We start from the raw sequence: 19,282 nt of genomic DNA on the forward strand, positions 1-19,282 counted from the left end.
TCTTTGCTTGTCGTCGTCTTGTTTTCTTTTTCCGCCTTCTCCCCTTCAGTGTTTGAAGCACTTTGAGGAGGGGCTACGTTGGTTCTCTTTTTTTTAAAGCAGTTCGAGCGGACGTGACCCTTCTCGCCACATTTAAAACACCTAGGTCTGCGCCCCTCCACTGACACTCTCATGGACGTTCCATCTTCGTTAAATATCCTATCGGGCAGGTTCTCCAATATCTTGTTTTCTGCCTGAACGAGGAGTTCCAGCGTCCTCTCCTCTTCCTTCTCATCTGCAGAATCGAAATTTCCCGCTCTACATTGTGCAGGACCGCCGCTGCTACCCACATTATATCATACCCTCTCGGTATGTCCTCTACCAGCAGTTTAGCTGTTCTTTTTCCCATATACGAGGGTAGCAGCATGATATCATCATTTTTCAGGGTCAATGATGACACCTCTCTTGCTACCTCAGCCGAGTCAAAATGTGCTTCATCAGTAGCGCTGCGAGCACCTCGAACGACATGGCGAATTTTGTCCTACACCGGGGACAAGCACTTTTCGACCATTTCGTTTCTGACGTCCATAATTTTCTTTTCTTTGTAGCTATACACTTTGTATATAACTGTTTTTTCCTTTATTTCTTGTACCTTCGCTTGCGGCGGTACAAGTTTGATTTCGTTTCCTTCCATTTTCACCAAGTTCCTAAATTCGAACAGTTGTTCGATCTTGAATTCAACGTCCATCATGGTTCCGCCTACCGCGGCCGAAAAAGACTGTTTTGTTACTTCAGTGTCCTTTAATTCACTTGTTCCCATCGCGGGAAAATCATTCTTCGACGCCAAGTCGAAATCCATTTCTCAAAAATGTTTCAAAAATTACCTTCGAAGGTAATAACAATATTAAATACAGAATTTTCTGCCCCGTAGGGCGAAAATTACCGTTACACAACGGGCACTGTTCAATTAACAATTAACACAAACAACGATGAGCAAAAAATCGAACTCTCTCGACAAAAGGCAGCAAATTCTCAAAACGCAGATGAAAGTTCAAGGGGAACTAACTCTAATCTTTAAATATTTTCGGCTTTACTTTATAGATTTGATATTTTTTGAAAACGTTTCTTTGAAAATTCTTCCCCATAAATCACTATTATTGTCGGAACTACTTACATAAAGATGGCACTGACATCGCCCTTTTGAAAAACGCCCTTTTGAGCCAATTTCATGTGATTTTCTGAAAGAATAGAAAAAATAATATAAGACATCAAGTATGTTTAAAAGGCAGATATTCAATAGTGCAAATTTACAACATTTCTGTTTTCATAAATTGTAGAAGTAATTCTTTATCTGAAGTATTAAATTTATCCCATCTCTCTGTTTTCAAGAGGTTTATATCACAGACATATCTATCGTAATAACACCTTCTGGACATTGCGTCTGTCCTAGACACACACCAATATACATGTCAATGACACTAGATATCTGATGGTTTCACCTCAGTCATGTGTCGTATTAACACAGCTTTGTAACATAGACATCACTCCTCCTCTGCCTCCTTCTGTACATTCGTAAATACACAAATACATAGATACGGGCAGCTTAATGTCAAAATTCTGTGGAGCTTGAAGAAGGAAAAAAAGTCAGTAAATAATCAGTATGGATGACTAACAGCATCAAAATCCTTAGTGGGGAATTTTTGATGTAGGAAAAATTATTGGTTGAGGTGGAGAATGAAATTAGTGGAACACAGTCAAATAAGACTATGTAGTGAGCATTTGTGAGAGAGTTCTTTAAAAAGTTACCAACGAAAATCGGATTTGGACATGATACAAAAAACTCAAAAGGAAGGCTGTCTGTGCAAGGCCCAAGGATCTGGACGACCACTAACATCGGAAGAGACGGTCGAGTGGGTTTGCCAAAACTGTTTTGAAGCCCCAAGAATTTCATAAGAAGAACAAGTTTGGAAACCCAGATTCCTCTAACGATAGTTTGGTGCGTCCTGAAGAAGGCAATGTGCTGTTGAAATGGCCTCCACGTTCACCTGAGCTGACACCTTGCCATTTCTTTCTCAGGGAGGGCCTAGTCTATGTCTCCCCTCTTCCTGCAAGCCCAGAGGAACTTAAGCAGAGAATTATTACCAAACTGGTCGTGAGATGTGCGAAAAATAACAGCTAAATAGCTCATAAATCACAGTTGATTTTTTTCTATTTTTGGTTGCATGACCGAACGAATTCTCGTACGCAAAAATTTCTGAAAGTTCCCCCAAATAAAAATATGTGACGAGGGATTATATTAGGTGCTTAAAGCAGGACTCCACACACACACAAATTAAATAAATTAGAAAACCATATTAATTCTAACTTTTAATGATGTAGAAAAACCACCAGAAATAAAGACTTCCTACGTCTCAAATAAAAGCCGTTTCATTTCCTCTCGATACGATATTTGCTCTTCGTTTCAGTATTTCAAGTGCACACTCGTATTTTTATACATTCCCCATTTCATACTAATTACATCATAATTTTCCCGCATTTAACGAAATTGTCGAATTTACACGTTAGAAAGAAAGATAAATGTTATCTAAACAAGGGATTGATCCGACGTTTTTACAAATAATTTAGAAAATAACCAAAAGTGCAATGAAATGTCTAAAAGAAAACGACAACACAATGAAAGTATTAAAATTACAGCCTTTCGTATAATTTCGTCTTAGTGAGATTTTTTTTTCTTTTAACTTTCTCAACACATCGAAACAAATAAATGTACATAATACGACACATATATAATAGAAATGTTTAAATAAATACTTACATAGTAATAGATATGGAAAGAAAGAGTGAACGAGGAAGTTGTGAGAACTGGAGTTAGAGTGGACAACGACAGCTTCAAGAGAATTTCTAGCAGTTGATTTTATTACTACCCACAAGGGGCGAACATAGAGGGGACAATACAATCTGATGTGGGGTCAGACATACGGATGGTTTTTACAAAAAATCGGATTTAAAAATATCATGAAATTACAAGAATACACACAAAATCGAATGATGGAATAGACCGGAAGACATTACAGATGGAGTGGGTGCGGGTTTAGCTCGGACCCCACGAGCCCCGCCTCCCCACTGATACTTTTGGTTGCGCTTGGTATTACATTTATATTGTATCTTTCACTCGCAACTTCCGTGCCACATCTTTCCATCGTTCTTCATACACTCTCCTAGTCAGGCATATTCTCTCCAGCCCTATCTTCCTTTTCAGGTGGAAGATGAAATAATTCATCAAACCAGGGCCAGAGATGAACTTGCCTGACTGTAAACCTTTCACTCTCGTCTTCCATATCACCTCTTTCGCAATTGCTACTACAACGAGAAAACGAAACTTACCTTCATTCACGAGGAAATCTGGTGGGTCAATTTTTGTAATCGACTCAGTCGACAGCTGTACTCTTCGTGTACCTGACAACAGCTGTTCGGCATAAACCCACACCTCAGACACGTCCGGACAATGAACAATAGCGTGCGGGACGGTTTCCCTATCCCGCCCGCATCTTGGACATATCGGACTGTCTCGGCCACCGTGCCTTGCGAGTTTATCCCGAACAGGTAGAGCTCCTCTGTAGCATTGCCATGCCAGAGACTTCTGGAAGTTGTCCAGTGTCCTCGGCTTGAACGTACGTCGGAACAGACTGGCCAGCTGATTATCGTCGAGACCTAGGGTTTCCCCCAAGGTATCTTCACATTCCGCCTCTACCAACCCTCTATAGAAGAATGTGGTGGAACCCCCACCGCAGGCGTTGCCCGAGCGACGGAATAGCAGGAGAGCCTTGCGACACTCCGTGTACCAAGTACCGAGTTTCGATCTACGATCCAGCCAGGTTTCCCGTCCACCGAAACTAGTGAACTTGGGAAACATCAGTTTTGCTAACGGAGACCACACCCGTTCACCATCCAGGTAGAGCCACAGATGTCTTAACCTCAGCGCATGTCTGCGCATCATCAGCCAAGGCATCCCTAGCCCACCCTTTAACGGTTGTTGACAGCAAGTAGAGCATTTCACAAGTGGTTTCCCGCCCTTCCACAAGAAGTAGAAGAGCTGTCTTTCCAACTTGGTCAACCACGAATCGGGGCAAGGAACGACGGATAGGCGGTAGGTGATAACCGATGCGATAAACACATTGGCCACCTCCGCCCTCCCTTTCAGGGATAGCCACCGCCAAGACCAGGTCTTGGCTACTGCAGCCACCTTGCTCGTTACCTCGCCCCAATTCTTCTCTATTTGGAGGTCTGGACCGAACCAGACCCCTAGCAATTTAATCGGACCCTCCGTCCAACGTCCCACGACGCTGTCAGGAGGCATCGACTTGCCTCTCCAGGTGCCGAGTTGCAAGCCGACTGACTTTTCACGATTAACTTTTGCTCCTGTCACCGTCTCGTAACCTCTATGGCCTTGCCTACTTTACATAGGTGGTCCATTTCGGTTACGATGATGGTGATGTCATCCGCGTACGCTGACACTGATTTTCCATTACCTGGCTGTCTCGGGATGCCGCTCAGTTTTCGCAGTAATGGCTCAAGAGCCATCACGTACAAAAGCGGGGAGAGCGGACACCCTTGACGAACCGAGCGTTTGATTTTGAACGGCTTCGACAAGAAGCCGTTCACCCGAACTACCGAGTCGATGTTATCATAAATTTGGATAATCCACCTGAGGAAGCCAAGGCTCAGCCCGAACTGTGCCAGAGCAGATACCAGGTAACGATGGTCGACCCTATCAAAAGCTTTAGATTGATCTAAATGGACCAGTGCACCACCCTTGCCAGAATCACTATTAAACCCCTCTATAGTGTACCGCATTAGATGGAGATTATCCTGAATGGATCTGCCCGGAACGGCACATGTCTGTGCCCCTCCGATCAGACCATCCGCGACACGCGCCAATCTTTTCGATAACACTTTGGCCAAAATCTTCAACTCTGTGTTTAGCAGAGTGATGGGCCTGAAATTATCAATGCACTCCCCCTTGCTCGGGTCCTTTCTGACGAGAGTCACTACTCCCCGGCGCACAGATCTGGGTATAAGCCTGTTCTGCTGCCAGTTCGCATAGACCTCCGCCAGTAGGTGCCCGAACAAGTCTGGCATACTCTTATATAACTCATAGGGTAGACCATCCAAACCCGGCGCCTTGCCCGCGCCGCAGTCCGCCATTGCCTCAACCACCTCCTCAGGCGAGATTGGCCCTTCACAGCCCTCCGCATCTCGCCCCGATAAGCGCGGCAGCCCGTCGAGTAGGTCCGTAAAGGCCCTCCTCCTATCCAGTCCGCCGCACTCACCGAAAAGCTGAGCGAAGTGCTCCTGAAAGGCCTCACACATCTCCTCGGGTTCGTTTATCAACTCACCTTGTTGGTTCGTCAAAGATCGAATCGTGGCATCGTTACCATGCTGTGCTTCCACCACTCGGGCCCATCTCACGGCGTTGATTCCTTCACATCCCATATGGCGGATTCTAGCCCTGACAATGCAGCCCATGTGTTTGGCCTCGAGGTGCTGGTTTAACACCAGTCTCTTGGACGCCACCTGAGCCGCAGTGCCAGTTTTCATGGCTTCTTCTAATTCCTTAACTAGAGTAGTTTCCCTTCTAGCCTCTCTAGCCACTACTCCTATGCTATATCTAATAGACTCAAACTTGATGGCTCGTTTGAGGGCGTACCACCATTTGTTATTAATGATGGTACCAGATAGTGCCCTCTGAATTATATTCCTAATCCGGTCTTTGTACTCCTTAATCGCCAAAAGGGACGTATTAAGTTTCCAGTAACCGGATCCTCTATTTTTAACCTTATCTATGTCAAGCTTACAAGTGACCATTTTATGATCACTGTAGCTGATCGGGTAAAACTGTGGACACTTAGCTATTTTACTGTCTACTTTTCTAATTAGTATTCTATCTAAATATGACCTGGAAGATCCGTCGCTGTTTGACCATGTTCACAATGGAGCGTTCGGAAATTCCAGCCTGTAAGGATCTGCTAGCTCAAAGCGGCTTAGCAGTTCCATGAAGCCACTGTTACCTTTTCTATCTGGACGCGAGCCAACACAATCTGCATCCGCTTTGCAAATTGTGTTAAAGTCTCCTAGCACCACTAATGAATGCGAAGTACCAAGAAAGTTTTCTAGTTCACGAAAATAATCATTTTGCCCTGTATGGTTGGGTGCGTAAATTGCAACCAGTCTGATAACTTTACCATTACTGAACGTCAAATCCATGACGACCAGCCTACCTTCTGGATCTGCAAAAATTAACTTTTTCTCAGAAACCCGGTTTCTTTTTAATAGGACCAACACCCCACTCCCGCCTGTAGGACTGCCAGGAGAGAAAAAACTCTCGTAGCCGTCAAACAGCGGGAGTAGACCTCTTGGCCCCTCTAACCGGGTTTCTGTAGCAACAATAACATCTAAATTACGCGACCTGATATCATGCAGGAAGCGACCTTGCTTCCAGCCTGCTCCCAGGCCGCGCACATTCAAACAACCAACATAAATGTAATCCATTACTTACCTTATATCAGTGGTTCGGTTTTTTCTTTTTCTTCTTTGTTTGTCTCTTTTTCTGGGCCTCGTGGGGGAGTCTGACGCAGGCCCTCGAATATATATGGAGATGTTATATCCATTCTGAGCGGGCCTACGTCATGAAAAAATTCGGACTTTATCCGTCCGTAATCCTTCCGGCCTATTCTGTACAATGCATAGTCATTTTTCCTCCCTATTTTTTCTACTTTGGCCATCGCTGCCAACACATTACCGAGTCTATTGTTCGTTGCCTTAACGGCCATAAATGAGTTCAACGACTCTCTTTTCTTCTTTTGGTTTACTTTGGGAGGGGTGGTTTCAGTTTTTCTTTTTTTTCTAGTGATTTTTGACCACCCCTCCTCCTTTTTCGTTTCCTCGCTCTTTTTTTCCTCCGCCGCTGGTTCCGCTGCCTCTGTCACCTCCACACCTTCAGCCGTCCCTCCTGGGCCGCCCAGCGCTGCTTCTGATGACACCTCTTCTGCTTTTCCACTTGGCTGAGCTGCTTCCTGCGGTTTGGGTTGGCATTCTGCCCTTACATGCCCTTTCTTACCGCAGCCGAAGCACCTCGGCTTTCTGCCCTCTACGAAGACTGTGACTCTATCTTCTTCGCTTATTTTTAGAGTCTCTGGTATCTCCTCCAGGGTTTGTATTTCTGCCTGGATGGCTATTATTATCCGCTGCCCTTTCCAGAATTCTTCCTCCTCTACAGTGGCCTGGAGGATGTTTATTTTTTCCAGGCCTACCATAACTGCTGCCACCAGAACTTCGGCATCCGCTTCTGGCGGAATATTATTCATAGTGATCTTTGATGTTCTTTTGCCTCTATACAGGGGTAGGAGAACAATATTCTCCGCTTTTATTGGTTCCATGGATAGCTTTTTAGCTACCTCCTCTGTTGTGAATCTCATCTCCACTGTGCCGTATTTCTTCCCTCAATTGATGTATGTGATGATCTTATCCATTATCGGCTTTAAGCAATTTTCGATTTTTTTCTCCTCTATTTTTTGTATCGATTTGCTTGTTGTATTGAAGGTCTTATAAATTATTCTTCTTTTTGTAATATCTTCTTGTTTTTGGGCGTTTGAAGCCACGGTTACTTCCGTGCCCTCTTTTGACACACAGTCCGCATGTTTCTTTAGGTTTTCGACATTAATTTTTAAAATTTTCTTACCAGCTACTTCCGAAAATTTTTTCGCTGGTGCTGGAATATCTTTTTTCTTTGGCGACCCCGCCTCTTTTTTCTTTGGCGACACCGCCGGTGATCCTGCATCACTAGTCACAGGTGAATATGAGATGGGGGATTCCATCTCCGATAACTGGCTTTAACAAGCCCTTGGCACAACCAAGATAATGATAGTTTTTCCCCCACGGAGGGGGGAATACCAACACGAAGCCTGACTTCAACAGTTGTACAACAATACAGAAAGACAGTTAGACACACAGTAGATTATAACGGAGAAAATATACACAAGGCAAAATATAATAACTCACTATACACTCGAATAGATTTCCTCCATGTGATTTTATTACTACCCACAAGGGGCGAACATAGATGGGACAGTACAGTCGGGGAACTTAAAATAAGAAAGCGAATGACAAGAAAAGGAAAAAATAAAAGTAAAAAATGACATATGAAAGAATATTTACAATGAGATGTAAATGCCCACTCGATCCCCGGAATCGAGAGGTTACATTTTCGTCACATATATTTCACAATATTTTCTTTTTTCTCTTCTTTCTTCTCTCTCTTCTCACAATTCTATACGTATTCCATAATAGTTTTCAATTCTCTAAAGTCAATCACTGAGCCCTCAGGCAGCCGCTCTCTCACTCGAACACTCGTGTAAAACGTTACACTCTCTCCGGCAGCTCTGAGGAACTCAGCGACTCTTTCTTCGGGGATTAGAGCAGTCTCCTGCCACTGATCGGTCATCCTGTTGACCCATATATGTCCCTCCGTATTACATGTCAATTCTTTCATTTCAGGGCAGAAATGGAAGGTTACTAACTTGTAGAAGCCGTAATCTTGTTTCCGTCCTACGTTTTCCCTCGTTTTTCTTTTCGGGCTTATTTCTTCCTTGTTCTCCTCTCTTTGTTTCTCTCTTTCTCTCTTTTTGCCTTCTTTTCTTTCTCTTCCCTTCTCTTGTCTTTTGGTTCTTTGTCTGTTCTCTCTTTCTCTCGTGTTTTATGTTCTTTTCTTTTTCTTTTTGTGCCGTCTTTTCTTTTCGTTTGATTCTGATCTCTCTCTTGTTTTTTCCTGTTGTTTCTTTTTCCTTTTTTTTTCCTGACTCTGTTTTGGTTCTATTTCTTTCTTTTCTTTTATTTCTTTTTCCTTCATTGACTTATTATTTCCTTTCTCTTGTTGTTTTGTTCCTTTTCTATGTTTTCTTTTCATTTACCGTATTCTTCTTTTCTTCAAGTTCCTGCTCGCACTCCGCTACGAATTCGTATAACGGGCACTCTTTTTTAATGTGCCCCCTTGTCCCGCACAAGTAGCAGTTTGGCTTTCTTCCCTCTACAATTACACTGAGGGTTTTCTCATCTTCAATTCTATTCTGTAGGGGAACCTTTCAATGTCCTCTTTTGTGGCCATCAAACACAGTTCTACCCCATATCCTCTCCAGTTTACCGCGTGGACTCCTTAAAGGATTCCACCTCCACTTCCTCTTCTGCTGCTCCTAGAATAGCTGTTGCCAGCCATTCTGTTTTCACTTCTGGGGGTATATTCGGGATTTTAACCCGGACCCCTTCTTCCTTGTATGAGGGCCACATTATAAATGTTTCCGCTCTTAGTACAGTGGTAGCCAGTGAGGCTGCAATTTCTTCCGTTGCACATCTCACCTCCACCGTACCAAATTTCTTGCCTCTACTCACGTAGGTCGATTTCCCCATTATGTCTCCCAGACATTTTTCGATTTCTGCTATCTCCACTCTTGCCAGTTTCTTTGTATTTTTGTCTTGGGTTCTATACGTTACAGTCTTGTTTTCTTTGTCCTCTTTTGCTTTCCGGGGGGGGATTAGCTTCACGCTATCACCCTCCCTTTTGAATAGCTTTTCATATTCTTTGAGTTTACTCTCTCAAAGAAAACATCCTTCACGATTATCGACGAATCATTATTTTTCTTTCCCGTGACCCCCGCGTAAGTCGCCATGACTAGAGGGTCAATTCACCTTCTTTGGAAGGTTTCCACACGTGGAGGCAAACGCCTCGCGCGATATTAATCACTTTACACAACAAAATTTCAACGTCTAATCACAGATAACAACACACTTGGGTAGATTTCCTCCATGTGATTTTATTACTACCCACAAGGGGCGAACATAGAGGGGACAATACAATCGGGGAACTTAAAATAAGAAAGCGAATGACAAGAAGGAAAAAATAAAATAAAAATGACAAATGAAAGAATATTTACAATGAGATGCAAATGCCCACTCGATCCCCGGAATCGAGAGGTTACATTTTCGTCACATATAGTTCACAATTTTTTTTTTTTTTTCTCTTCTTTCTTCTCTCTCCTCTCACAATCTCACACGTATTCCATAATACTTTTCAAGTCTCTAAAGTCAATCACTGAGCCCTCAGGCAGCCGCTCTTTCACTCGAACACCCGTGTAAAAATTACACTCTCTCCAGCTGCTCTGAGGAACTCAGCGACTCTTTCTTCGGGGATCAGAGCAGTCTCCTGCCACTGATCAGTCATCCTGTTGACCCAACATGTCCCTCCATACTACATGTCAATTCCTTCATTTCGGGGCTGAAATGGAAGGTTATTAACTTGTAGTAATCTTGTTTCCGTCCTACGTTTTCTCTCGTTTTCTTTTCGGGCTTATTTCTTCCTTGTTCTCCTCTCTTTGTTTCTCTCTTCTCTCTTTTTGCCTTCTTTTCTTTCTTCTTCCTTCTCTTGTCTTTTTGGTTCTTTGTCTGTTCTCTCTTTCTCTCGTGTTTTATGTTCCTTTTCTTTTTCTTTTTGTGTGCCGTCTTTTCTTTTCGTTTGATTCTGTTCTCTCTCTTGTTTTTTTCGTTGTTTCTTTTTCCTTTTTTTTCCTGACTCTGTTTTGGTTCTATTTCTTTCTTTTCTTTTATTTCTTTTTCTTCGTTGACTTATTATTTCCTTTCTCTTGTTGTTTTGTCTCCTTTTCTATGTTTTCTTTTTCATTTACCGTATTCTTCTTTTCTTCATTTTCCTTCTCATACTCCGCATGAATTCATATAACGGCACTCTTTTTTAATGTGCCCCCTTGTCCCGCACAAGTAGCAGTTTGGCTTTCTTCCCTCTACAATTACACTGAGGGTTTTCTCGTCTTCGATTTCTATTCTATAGGGGAACCTTTCAATGTCCTCTTTTGTGGCCATCAAACACAGTTCTACCCCATATCCTCTCCAATTTACTGCGTTGGACTCCTTAAAGGATTCCACCTCCACTTCCTCTTCTGCTGCTCCTAGAATAGCTGTTGCCAGCCATTCTGTTTTTACTTCTGGGGGTATATTCGGGATTTTAACCCGGACCCCTCTTCTTCCCTTGTATGAGGGCCACATTATAAATGTTTCCGCTCTTAGAACAGTGGTAGCCAGTGAGGCTGCAATTTCTTCCGTTGCACATCTCACCTCCACCGTACCAAATTTTTTTCCTCTACTCACGTAGGTCGATTTATCCATTATGTCTCCCAGACATTTTTCGATCTCTGCTATCTCCACTCTTGCCAGTTTCTTTGTACTTTTGTCCTGGTTCTATACGTTACAGTTTTGTTTTCCTTGTCCTCCTTTGCTTTCGCGGGGGGATTAGCTTCACGCTATCACCCTCCCTTTTGAATAGCTTTTCATATTCTTTGAGTTTACTCTTCTCAAAGAAAACATCCTTCACGATTATCGACGAATCATTATTTTTCTTTCCCGTGACCCCCGCGTAAGTCGCCATGACTAGAGGGTCAATTCACCTTCTTTGGAAGGTTTCCACACGTGGAGGCAAACGCCTCGCGCGATATTAATCACTTTACACAACAAAATTTCAACGTCTAATCACAGATAACAACACACTTGGGTAGATTTCCTCCATGTTTTCAATTCTTTTTTCTCTACATTGTATACTTTATAGATAATAGTATTTTCTTTAATTTAATTTTCTATCCATCTGGACTATTCCATTTCTGCACGCTAATTTTATTTTTAATTTATTCCCATTCATGTGAAACCACTTATTCAAGTTCAAATCATTGATGCAATTTTATACCAATTGCTATTTTAACTTTTGTCATGTTACTTTAGTTTGATTTTAATTATTACTTACTACATATAATTCAATTGTTATTATTATTTTTATTGTTAAAGTGAAAGTATCTGACATAAAATAGAGAAACGTTTTTGTTTCACATTTAACACGTAATACTGAAATAGTGGAGAAGATATTGCTATGGGCTCGCTCTAGGCAAAAAGTTAAAAATTTTTTTGCCGATGACACTTCCCGGACCCTAAGTAAAGCATGTGTAAAATTTGAATGAAATTGGTTGTGTAGTTCTCAAGTTTTAGGGAAACACACAGACAGACAGACACACATTCTCAGTTTTATATATATAAAGATAATCTTTTAGCTGTTTATCCATTATCCAAAAACAAAAGGTCCCGGTCACTAGTCATGGCCTCGGTGTCTAGTGAGGCAATGGATTGGGTTATTCCTGAAACCAAAACACTCTAAAGTGTAGCCTGTATTGTGTCTGCATCAAAAGATAGTCGCTCATCTGCTATTCACTGAAAACTGAAGGAAATTGGAATACGGTAATTACTTAATACACTTTATGCACAATTTTATAGACACAGCACTCATAAAATAAATATTCGCTCATATTTTTCCAGTTTTCTCATAAACAGAAAAAAATTACATTTTAAAATTTACATGGGCACAATTTCTTATCTAAAATACGAGAAGTGTATACTAAAAAAATTACCTTATATGTAAAATATAGGGGTCACAATTTAATGTAACATGGCTTACTCTGAAAACCACATCAGTGTAAGCCAAGGTGATGGGTCAGAGAGCCAATACACATTTCAATTTGTAGGTGTTGTAAAAAAAAACTTAGTTAAAAAAAAATAAAATTACTTTTCACTTTGTATTCACCATCACAACCACCACCATCATATCTCTCTCTACCTTTCTTTAATCTCTCCATCAGAACATCACCCACCTTCTAAAATTATATTCCTAACTCTCCTCTATATCACAACCTGCAACTAAATATGTCCCCCTATCACGTCATGCACGCTTCTCTCTCTTCCCGTCCCACTCATGGCCTTATCCTTTCTCTCCAACCACATGAAAGTGTTACCGACAACCTAAGTAACGTAATGACAAGCAGAATTATTATAAGACCACCTTCCTTTACTTTTCCCTCCCCCTCACCCCACTACTCTAACATAAATACACCAGTTGAACAAACAAGCTTGTGATTACATATATACACGTACATTATTTTTGTGGGAGGTTTGGATAATATTTTTTGCAAGGTAATTACAAATCACAAGGAAACCGGAGAAAAGTTTGGTATTATTTATTCAGCATTACATGTGTTTCATTTCCTAATAGGAATCAAAAACTTTTACATGTGTAGAAAACATGTCAGATATTTCCAAGAAGAAATTCTTCAGACATACATGTGTCTGTATGTGTGTGTACCCTTGTCCAGATATTATGTGATGTTCGTAAAGGGCCATCATGACCGTCATACTTGTGCAGTTGTTCATTTCCAGTCCTCAGCGTAAAATATGTCTCACCAGGGAAGATATTTCCTTGCATGGAAACAGGTGAAGATTGGTCACAAGAAAGGTACCCAGACGTAGAAAATCTGCATCAATGAATTCCATCTGATCCACAGAAGCATGAATAGGAGAATGTTAAATGATGAGGATCATCATCATCGTGGTTCCTCTTCTGTATGAATGCATTTACATTTCAATAATTGATCCATTTTTATAGATTGATTTAGCACAAAGAATGATTCAGGTTTAACCCTTTCGTTACCAAACCGCCCAAAGCCGTCCGAAAAAAATTTTGGTTTATGAGACCAAACCGCCCAAAGTCGCCCGTATTTACCTATTCATATTTAAATGAGAATATCAGAGCAAATCTTTTCAGTACATTCGTGAAAACACGTATTATACTTCGTAAACAGTTCAACTACAGTTTTGTACAATAATCGAAGTGTAATTTTAATTCCGTGAATTTTGGGAGGTTTTTTTCCGAAATTTGTTCCTATTGTGTTTTCAAAATTTGTAATTCTGACAAAAAATGGATACGAATTTCATTATATCAAGCAGCGAGTCAGAATTCGAAGGATTTTCTACTGAAGACCTTCATAAATCTAACTCTATGACTGAAAAAAAAAGCATGTGGTATTTGATAATGAATCTGATGTTTCATTTTCCGAAAGTGAAAACAGTGAATCTGATGTTTCATTTTCCGAAAGTGAAAACAGTGAATCTGAGATCTCCGATAGCGATTAAGAAAACGAATTGGCACCTGAATGGAGTGAAAATTTAAAAACTGTTTCTTTCGGTGATTTTTCTGAAGAAACTGGACCAAGCCACAGACTTTCCCAGAAGGGTAAAGCCTTAGATTATTTCTATTTACTTTTTCGAATGAGCCTATTTGAAATCATTACAGCGAAAACGAACCGTTACGCTAAACGTAAACAAAGCGAAAGAAAGGATAGTTTGTGGTTTCCCACAACCTTAAATGAAATTAAGACTATTTGGCCAAAAATATTATTATGGGTATCAGAAAGTTACCCAGAATAACAAATTCTATCGTAAAATTTTGTTGTATACCCAATTGAATATTAGCTAATAACCCATTTTCTATAGCGATGTTTGAACAAAATTTTAATAATTTTATATTTTGTTGAATTTACCTGTATCTACCTGCAATTAGAGTCACTTTGTGACAAAAATTATAGTATAGAATTGGTTGAGAATATTTCATTAAATTATCTTCCAAAAATCAGATTAATATATCGATAAATAAAAAAGTTATAGTTGTTTAATGAAACCAGACTAAATTTACGATTACGTTAGAAATTAATTGAAACACATAAGGGGTGTAATTTGGTCAGAAATATAGTAACGAAAGGGTTAACATCACAGTGATATGTTTTCCTTCCTCTGTCAATGCTCTTTTGATTCAATAATGGATGAGTTCATGTCAAAGATTTACCATAGATGTCACATTCATATAGTTTCTATATTCTGTGGATGTCTTTATAAGATATGTCCTTTGTCCTTCTGAGGAAATGTTATACAACAAATATCACTGTGTTATGGACCCACTTCATAAGGAAAGACTTCAGTTTAAATCAGAAATGATTTGCCACAGATATCATTGTGAATTGATTTTTCGTGAGTGAATGCATTTGTGTATATTTAAGTGACTGTTTCCAGAGAATGTCATACCATAGCTATCACAGGGGTATGGTTTCTACCCTATATGAATACGTTTGTGTTGAGTTAAGCCACTGTGTTGAGAGAAAGATTTACCATAGATATCACAGGGGTATGGTTTCTCGCCTGTATGAGCACGTTTGTGTTTAGTTAAGCTGCTGCTTTCAGAGAATGATCTTCCACAGATATCACAGGTAAATGGTTTCTCCCCTGTATGAATACGTTTGTGTCGAGTTAAGTTACCGCTATGAGAGAATGATTTACCACAGATAGCACAGGAATATGGTTTCTCTCCTGTATGAATACGTATGTGGTTAGTTAAGCTGCTGATTTGAGAGAATGATTTACCACAGATATCACAGTGATATGGTTTCTCCCCTGTATGAATACGTTTATGTTTAGTTAAGCTGTTCCTGTCAGACAATGATTTACCACAGATACTACAGTGATATGGTTTCTCACCCGTATGAATTAGTTTGTGTGCAGTTAGGCTACTGCAAACAGAGAATGATTTACCACAGATAGTACAGTGATATGGTGCTTCCCCTGCATGAATTTGTTTGTGTTGATTGAATTTACTTTCTTCTAAGAATGACTTTTTACAGATGTCACGGTCATATGATTTTCCTAATTCTTCCGACATCTCTTCAAGAAAAATAAAACTGAACCTTCAAGTTGTACAGATCAACAACTTTTTAAAAATATGTTTCCTCTCACCAAAATATATGGAAATTTTGCATGTTTTTGCTTTTATAGTTTATTCCAAACAAATATCACTTCTCTTATATTTCTTCTAAATGCCAATATTTAAAAATGTCGCAAATACTCTTTGAAAATCCATCAAAGTATATTTAAAAGATAAAATTATCTCTTGCACATTTCAGACACAGAAGTAAAGAAATGCTTTCTCTCTCAGAGGAAATATTTTACTGTAATTCAGCAATGTTTTATAGAAGCAGGATTATATGTTTGTAGAATATCTTTGCAGAGTCTTTCAAACACGACACATATTGATGATTCTTTAAAAGTAAAAAATACTTTTGAGCCAATTTCATGTAATTTTCTGAAAGAATAGAAAAAATAATATAAGACATCAAGTAAGTTTTAAAGGCAGATATTCAAAAGTGCAAATTTACGACATTTCTGTTTTCAAAGATTTTAGAAGTATTTCTTTATCTGAACTATTATATTTATCCCATCTCTCTATTTTCAAGAGGTTTATATCACAGACATATCTATCGTAATAACGCCTCCTGGACATTGCGTCTGTCCTAGACACACACCAATATACATGTCAATGACACTAGATATCTGATGGTTTCATCTCAGTCATGTGTCGTATTAACACAGCTTTGTTTGGTAACATAGACATCACTCCTCCTCTGCCTCCTTCTGTACATTCGTAAATACACAAATACATAGATATGTCAAAATCCTGTGGAGCTTGAAGAATGAAAAAAAGTCAGTAAATAATCAGTATGGATGACTAACAGCATCAAAATCCTTAGTGGGGAATTTTTGATGTAGGAAAAATTATTGGTTGAGGTGGAAAATGAAATTAGTGGAACACAGTCAAACAAGACTGTGCAGTGAGCATTTGTGAGAGAGTTCTTTAAAAAGGTACCAACGAAAATCGAATTTGGACAGGATACAGAAAACTCAAAGAGAAAGGCTGTCTGTGCAAGGCCCAAGGATCTGGACGACCACTTACATCGGAAGAGACGGTCGAGTGGGTTTGCCAAAAACTGTTTTGAAGCCCCAAGAAGTCCATAAGAAGGACAAATTTGAGGACCCAGATTCCCCCAACGAGAATGGCGCGTCCTGAAGAATGGTGCTGTTGAAATGGCCGCCACGTTCACCTGAGCTGAAACCTTGCCATTTCTTTCTCAGGGAAGGCCTAGTCTATGTCTCCCCTCTTCTCGTACGCAAAAATTTCTGAAAATTCCCCCAAATAAAAATATGTGACGAGGGATTATATTAGGTGCTTAAAGCAACACTCCACACACACAAAAATTAAATAAATTAGAAAAATATATTAATTCTAACTTTTTATGATGCAGAAGAACCACCAGAAATAAAGACTTCCTATGTCTCAAATAAAAGCTGTTCCATTCCCTCTCGATACGACATTTGCTCTTCGTTTCAGTATTTCAAGTGCACACTCGTATTTTTATACATTCCCCATTTCTTACTAATTACATCGTAATTTTCCCGCATTTAACGAAATTGTCGAATTTACACGTTAGAAAGAAAGATAAATGTTATCTAAAGAAGGGATTAATCCGACGTTTTTACAAATAATTTAGAAAATAACCAAAAGTGCAATGAAATATCAAAAAGAAAACGACAACACAATGAAAGTATTAAAATTACAGCCTTTCGTATAATTTCGTCTTAGTGAGATTTTTTTTCCTTTTAACTTTCTCAACACATCGAAACAAATAAATGTACATAATACGACACATATATAATAGAAATGTTTAAATAAATACTTACATAGTAATAGATATGGAGAGAAAGAGTGAACGAGGAAGATGTGAGAACTGAAGTCAGAGTGGACAACGACAGCTTCAAGAGAATTTCTAGATTTCTACAACAAACGTTGATTAATATTTTTCAGGTCCACAAAATCGTAAATGCTGTATCTGTTTGTTTAGACAGTTAATTACCAACCATTTGTATATATTTGATTGGATTTCTCTTAAATATAAGTTGTGAAGTGGAACTGATCAAACAATGAAGGTGCGTGAGAAGCAAGAACAAGAAATACACTTAATGAGGAAGAGTTTTTACGATGAACAACGGGAACTAACTCCATATTTCTTTATTATGATTATACAATCGTTACATAGAAGGACAAATACAGGACATACATGCAAAAAACAGTTAAGAGGTTAAATTAAAAATTTTCCATAACATTTGGATTATTCATTATAAAAATTCGTCTGTAAATTGTCCTTTACATGACCAATAGAATATTATAACATTACATAAACTTTCGATCTTACCGAAGTTTTAAACCCCGGCAATTTATAAGGCCCCGCAGCTTTTGTTTCCTCTCCTCCCTCCATAGTTAAGCTGGGTTTCTGACACCCACCTTTTTTTCCACTTCCTTCCATCTTTTCTCATACACACCCCGTGGTAAGATCCTCTTTTCCAGCCCCATTTTGCTCTTCAGATGATATCTGAAGTAAGTGAGCAAGCCGGGGCCCGAGACAAAGGATCCTATCGCGACTCCTTCCATTCTTGTACGCCACATGCATTCTTTTACTACTGCAACCGTGCAGTGAAAACATGCCTCACCTTCCTTCGAGAGTCCAGTTGGCGGTATCATCTTAATCATAGACTCAGCCGACAGCTGTACTCGTCCCAGATGCGATAACACGTGTTCTGCGTAACTTATCAAGTCGGACAACTTCCGACACTGTACAAAAGCGTGCTGGACGGTTTCATCGTCCAACTCGCACCTTGGACACGTCGGTGGCACTGAAATTCCGTGCCGCGATAACTTCTCGCGAACAGGTAAAGCATTCCTATAGCACTGCCAGGCCATGGATCTTTGGAAATTATCCAAATACCCCGTCCTGAAAGTCTTTTTAAACAGGTTGGTAAGCTGGTCTTCGTCAAACCCCAGAGCCCCTCCTAGGACGTCGTCGTTCTTTGCCTCTACCAGCCTTCTATAAAATACCGAGGTGGTATTTCCGCAGCCGGCCTTGCCCGCCTTGTGGATCAGCGTGAGTGCTTGTCGGCACTCCTTTTGCCATAAAGTCAGTTTCCATCTTTTGATGCGACCGGGTTTAAAATTCACTAAGGAGGCCGGTCTCGGGAAAAATTCCCCTGCCAGCGGACTCCACACCTTATCACCCTCCAGGTGGTGCCAGAGATGCTTCAGCCTCAACGCATGTCTGCGCATCATCAACCAAGGCATTCCTAACCCACCCTTTAACGGTTCCTGGCAGCAAACGGAGCGCCTCACAAGTGGCTTTCCTCCCTTCCACAAAAAGCGGAAAAGGATTCGCTCCAACTTGCTAAGCCATGAATCGGGGCAAGGGACAACGGTCAGGCGGTAAGTGATTACAGATGCAATGAACATCTGTACCACCTCCGGCCGTCCTTTCAAGGACAGAAACCTTCCGGACCAGGTCCGTACTATGGCCCCCACCTTGCTCGTCACCTCACTCCAGTTCCTCTCCGTTTGGGAGTCTGGCCCAAACCAAACTCCTAGCAACTTAACAGGGCCATCCGTCCAGTGTCCCACGACACTGGACGATATCGACTTGCTCCTCCAGGTGCCGAAGCGCAAGCC

At 40.4% G+C, this 19,282-nt stretch overlaps 1 protein-coding gene and 1 long non-coding RNA gene across 3 annotated transcripts; both read right to left on the bottom strand.

The window, feature by feature from the left end:
- Positions 1 to 1,197: 1,197 nt before the first annotated feature.
- On the bottom strand, positions 1,198 to 17,819 carry LOC118768385. Its single transcript, XR_005004199.1, has 2 exons — positions 17,473 to 17,819; positions 1,198 to 1,217 (listed from the first exon to the last, which is right to left on the bottom strand). It is a non-coding gene; the product is annotated as an uncharacterized LOC118768385 (long non-coding RNA).
- Positions 14,870 to 15,722, bottom strand: LOC118768377 (zinc finger protein 3-like). 2 transcript variants are annotated; one of them, XM_036514736.1, is made up of 2 exons: positions 15,321 to 15,722; positions 14,870 to 15,152 (listed from the first exon to the last, which is right to left on the bottom strand). In XM_036514736.1, exons 1-2 carry the CDS (start codon positions 15,617 to 15,619, stop codon positions 15,014 to 15,016), a joined length of 438 nt encoding a protein of 145 aa, XP_036370629.1. In that variant the 5' UTR covers positions 15,620 to 15,722; the 3' UTR covers positions 14,870 to 15,013. The 2 variants fall into 2 exon arrangements, with proteins under 2 accessions (XP_036370629.1, XP_036370628.1); XM_036514735.1 differs by having other exon boundaries at positions 14,870 to 15,139; positions 15,308 to 15,722.
- Positions 17,820 to 19,282: the final 1,463 nt, after the last annotated feature.

This window comes from Octopus sinensis, linkage group LG28 (genome assembly GCF_006345805.1).
Source record: "Octopus sinensis linkage group LG28, ASM634580v1, whole genome shotgun sequence".
NCBI lineage: Eukaryota > Metazoa > Mollusca > Cephalopoda > Octopoda > Octopodidae > Octopus > Octopus sinensis.

Bases quoted from the DNA above. Each gene is read 5' to 3' on its own strand.
- LOC118768377 (XM_036514736.1), bottom strand. From the start codon at position 15,619: ATGTCGGAAGAATTAGGAAAATCATATGACCGTGACATCTGTAAAAAG. The intron at 15,153-15,320 runs ATCATTCTCTCA...TATCTGTGGAAG, and splicing joins CACTGTGATATCTGTGGTAA to ATCATTCTCTGAAAGCAGCA.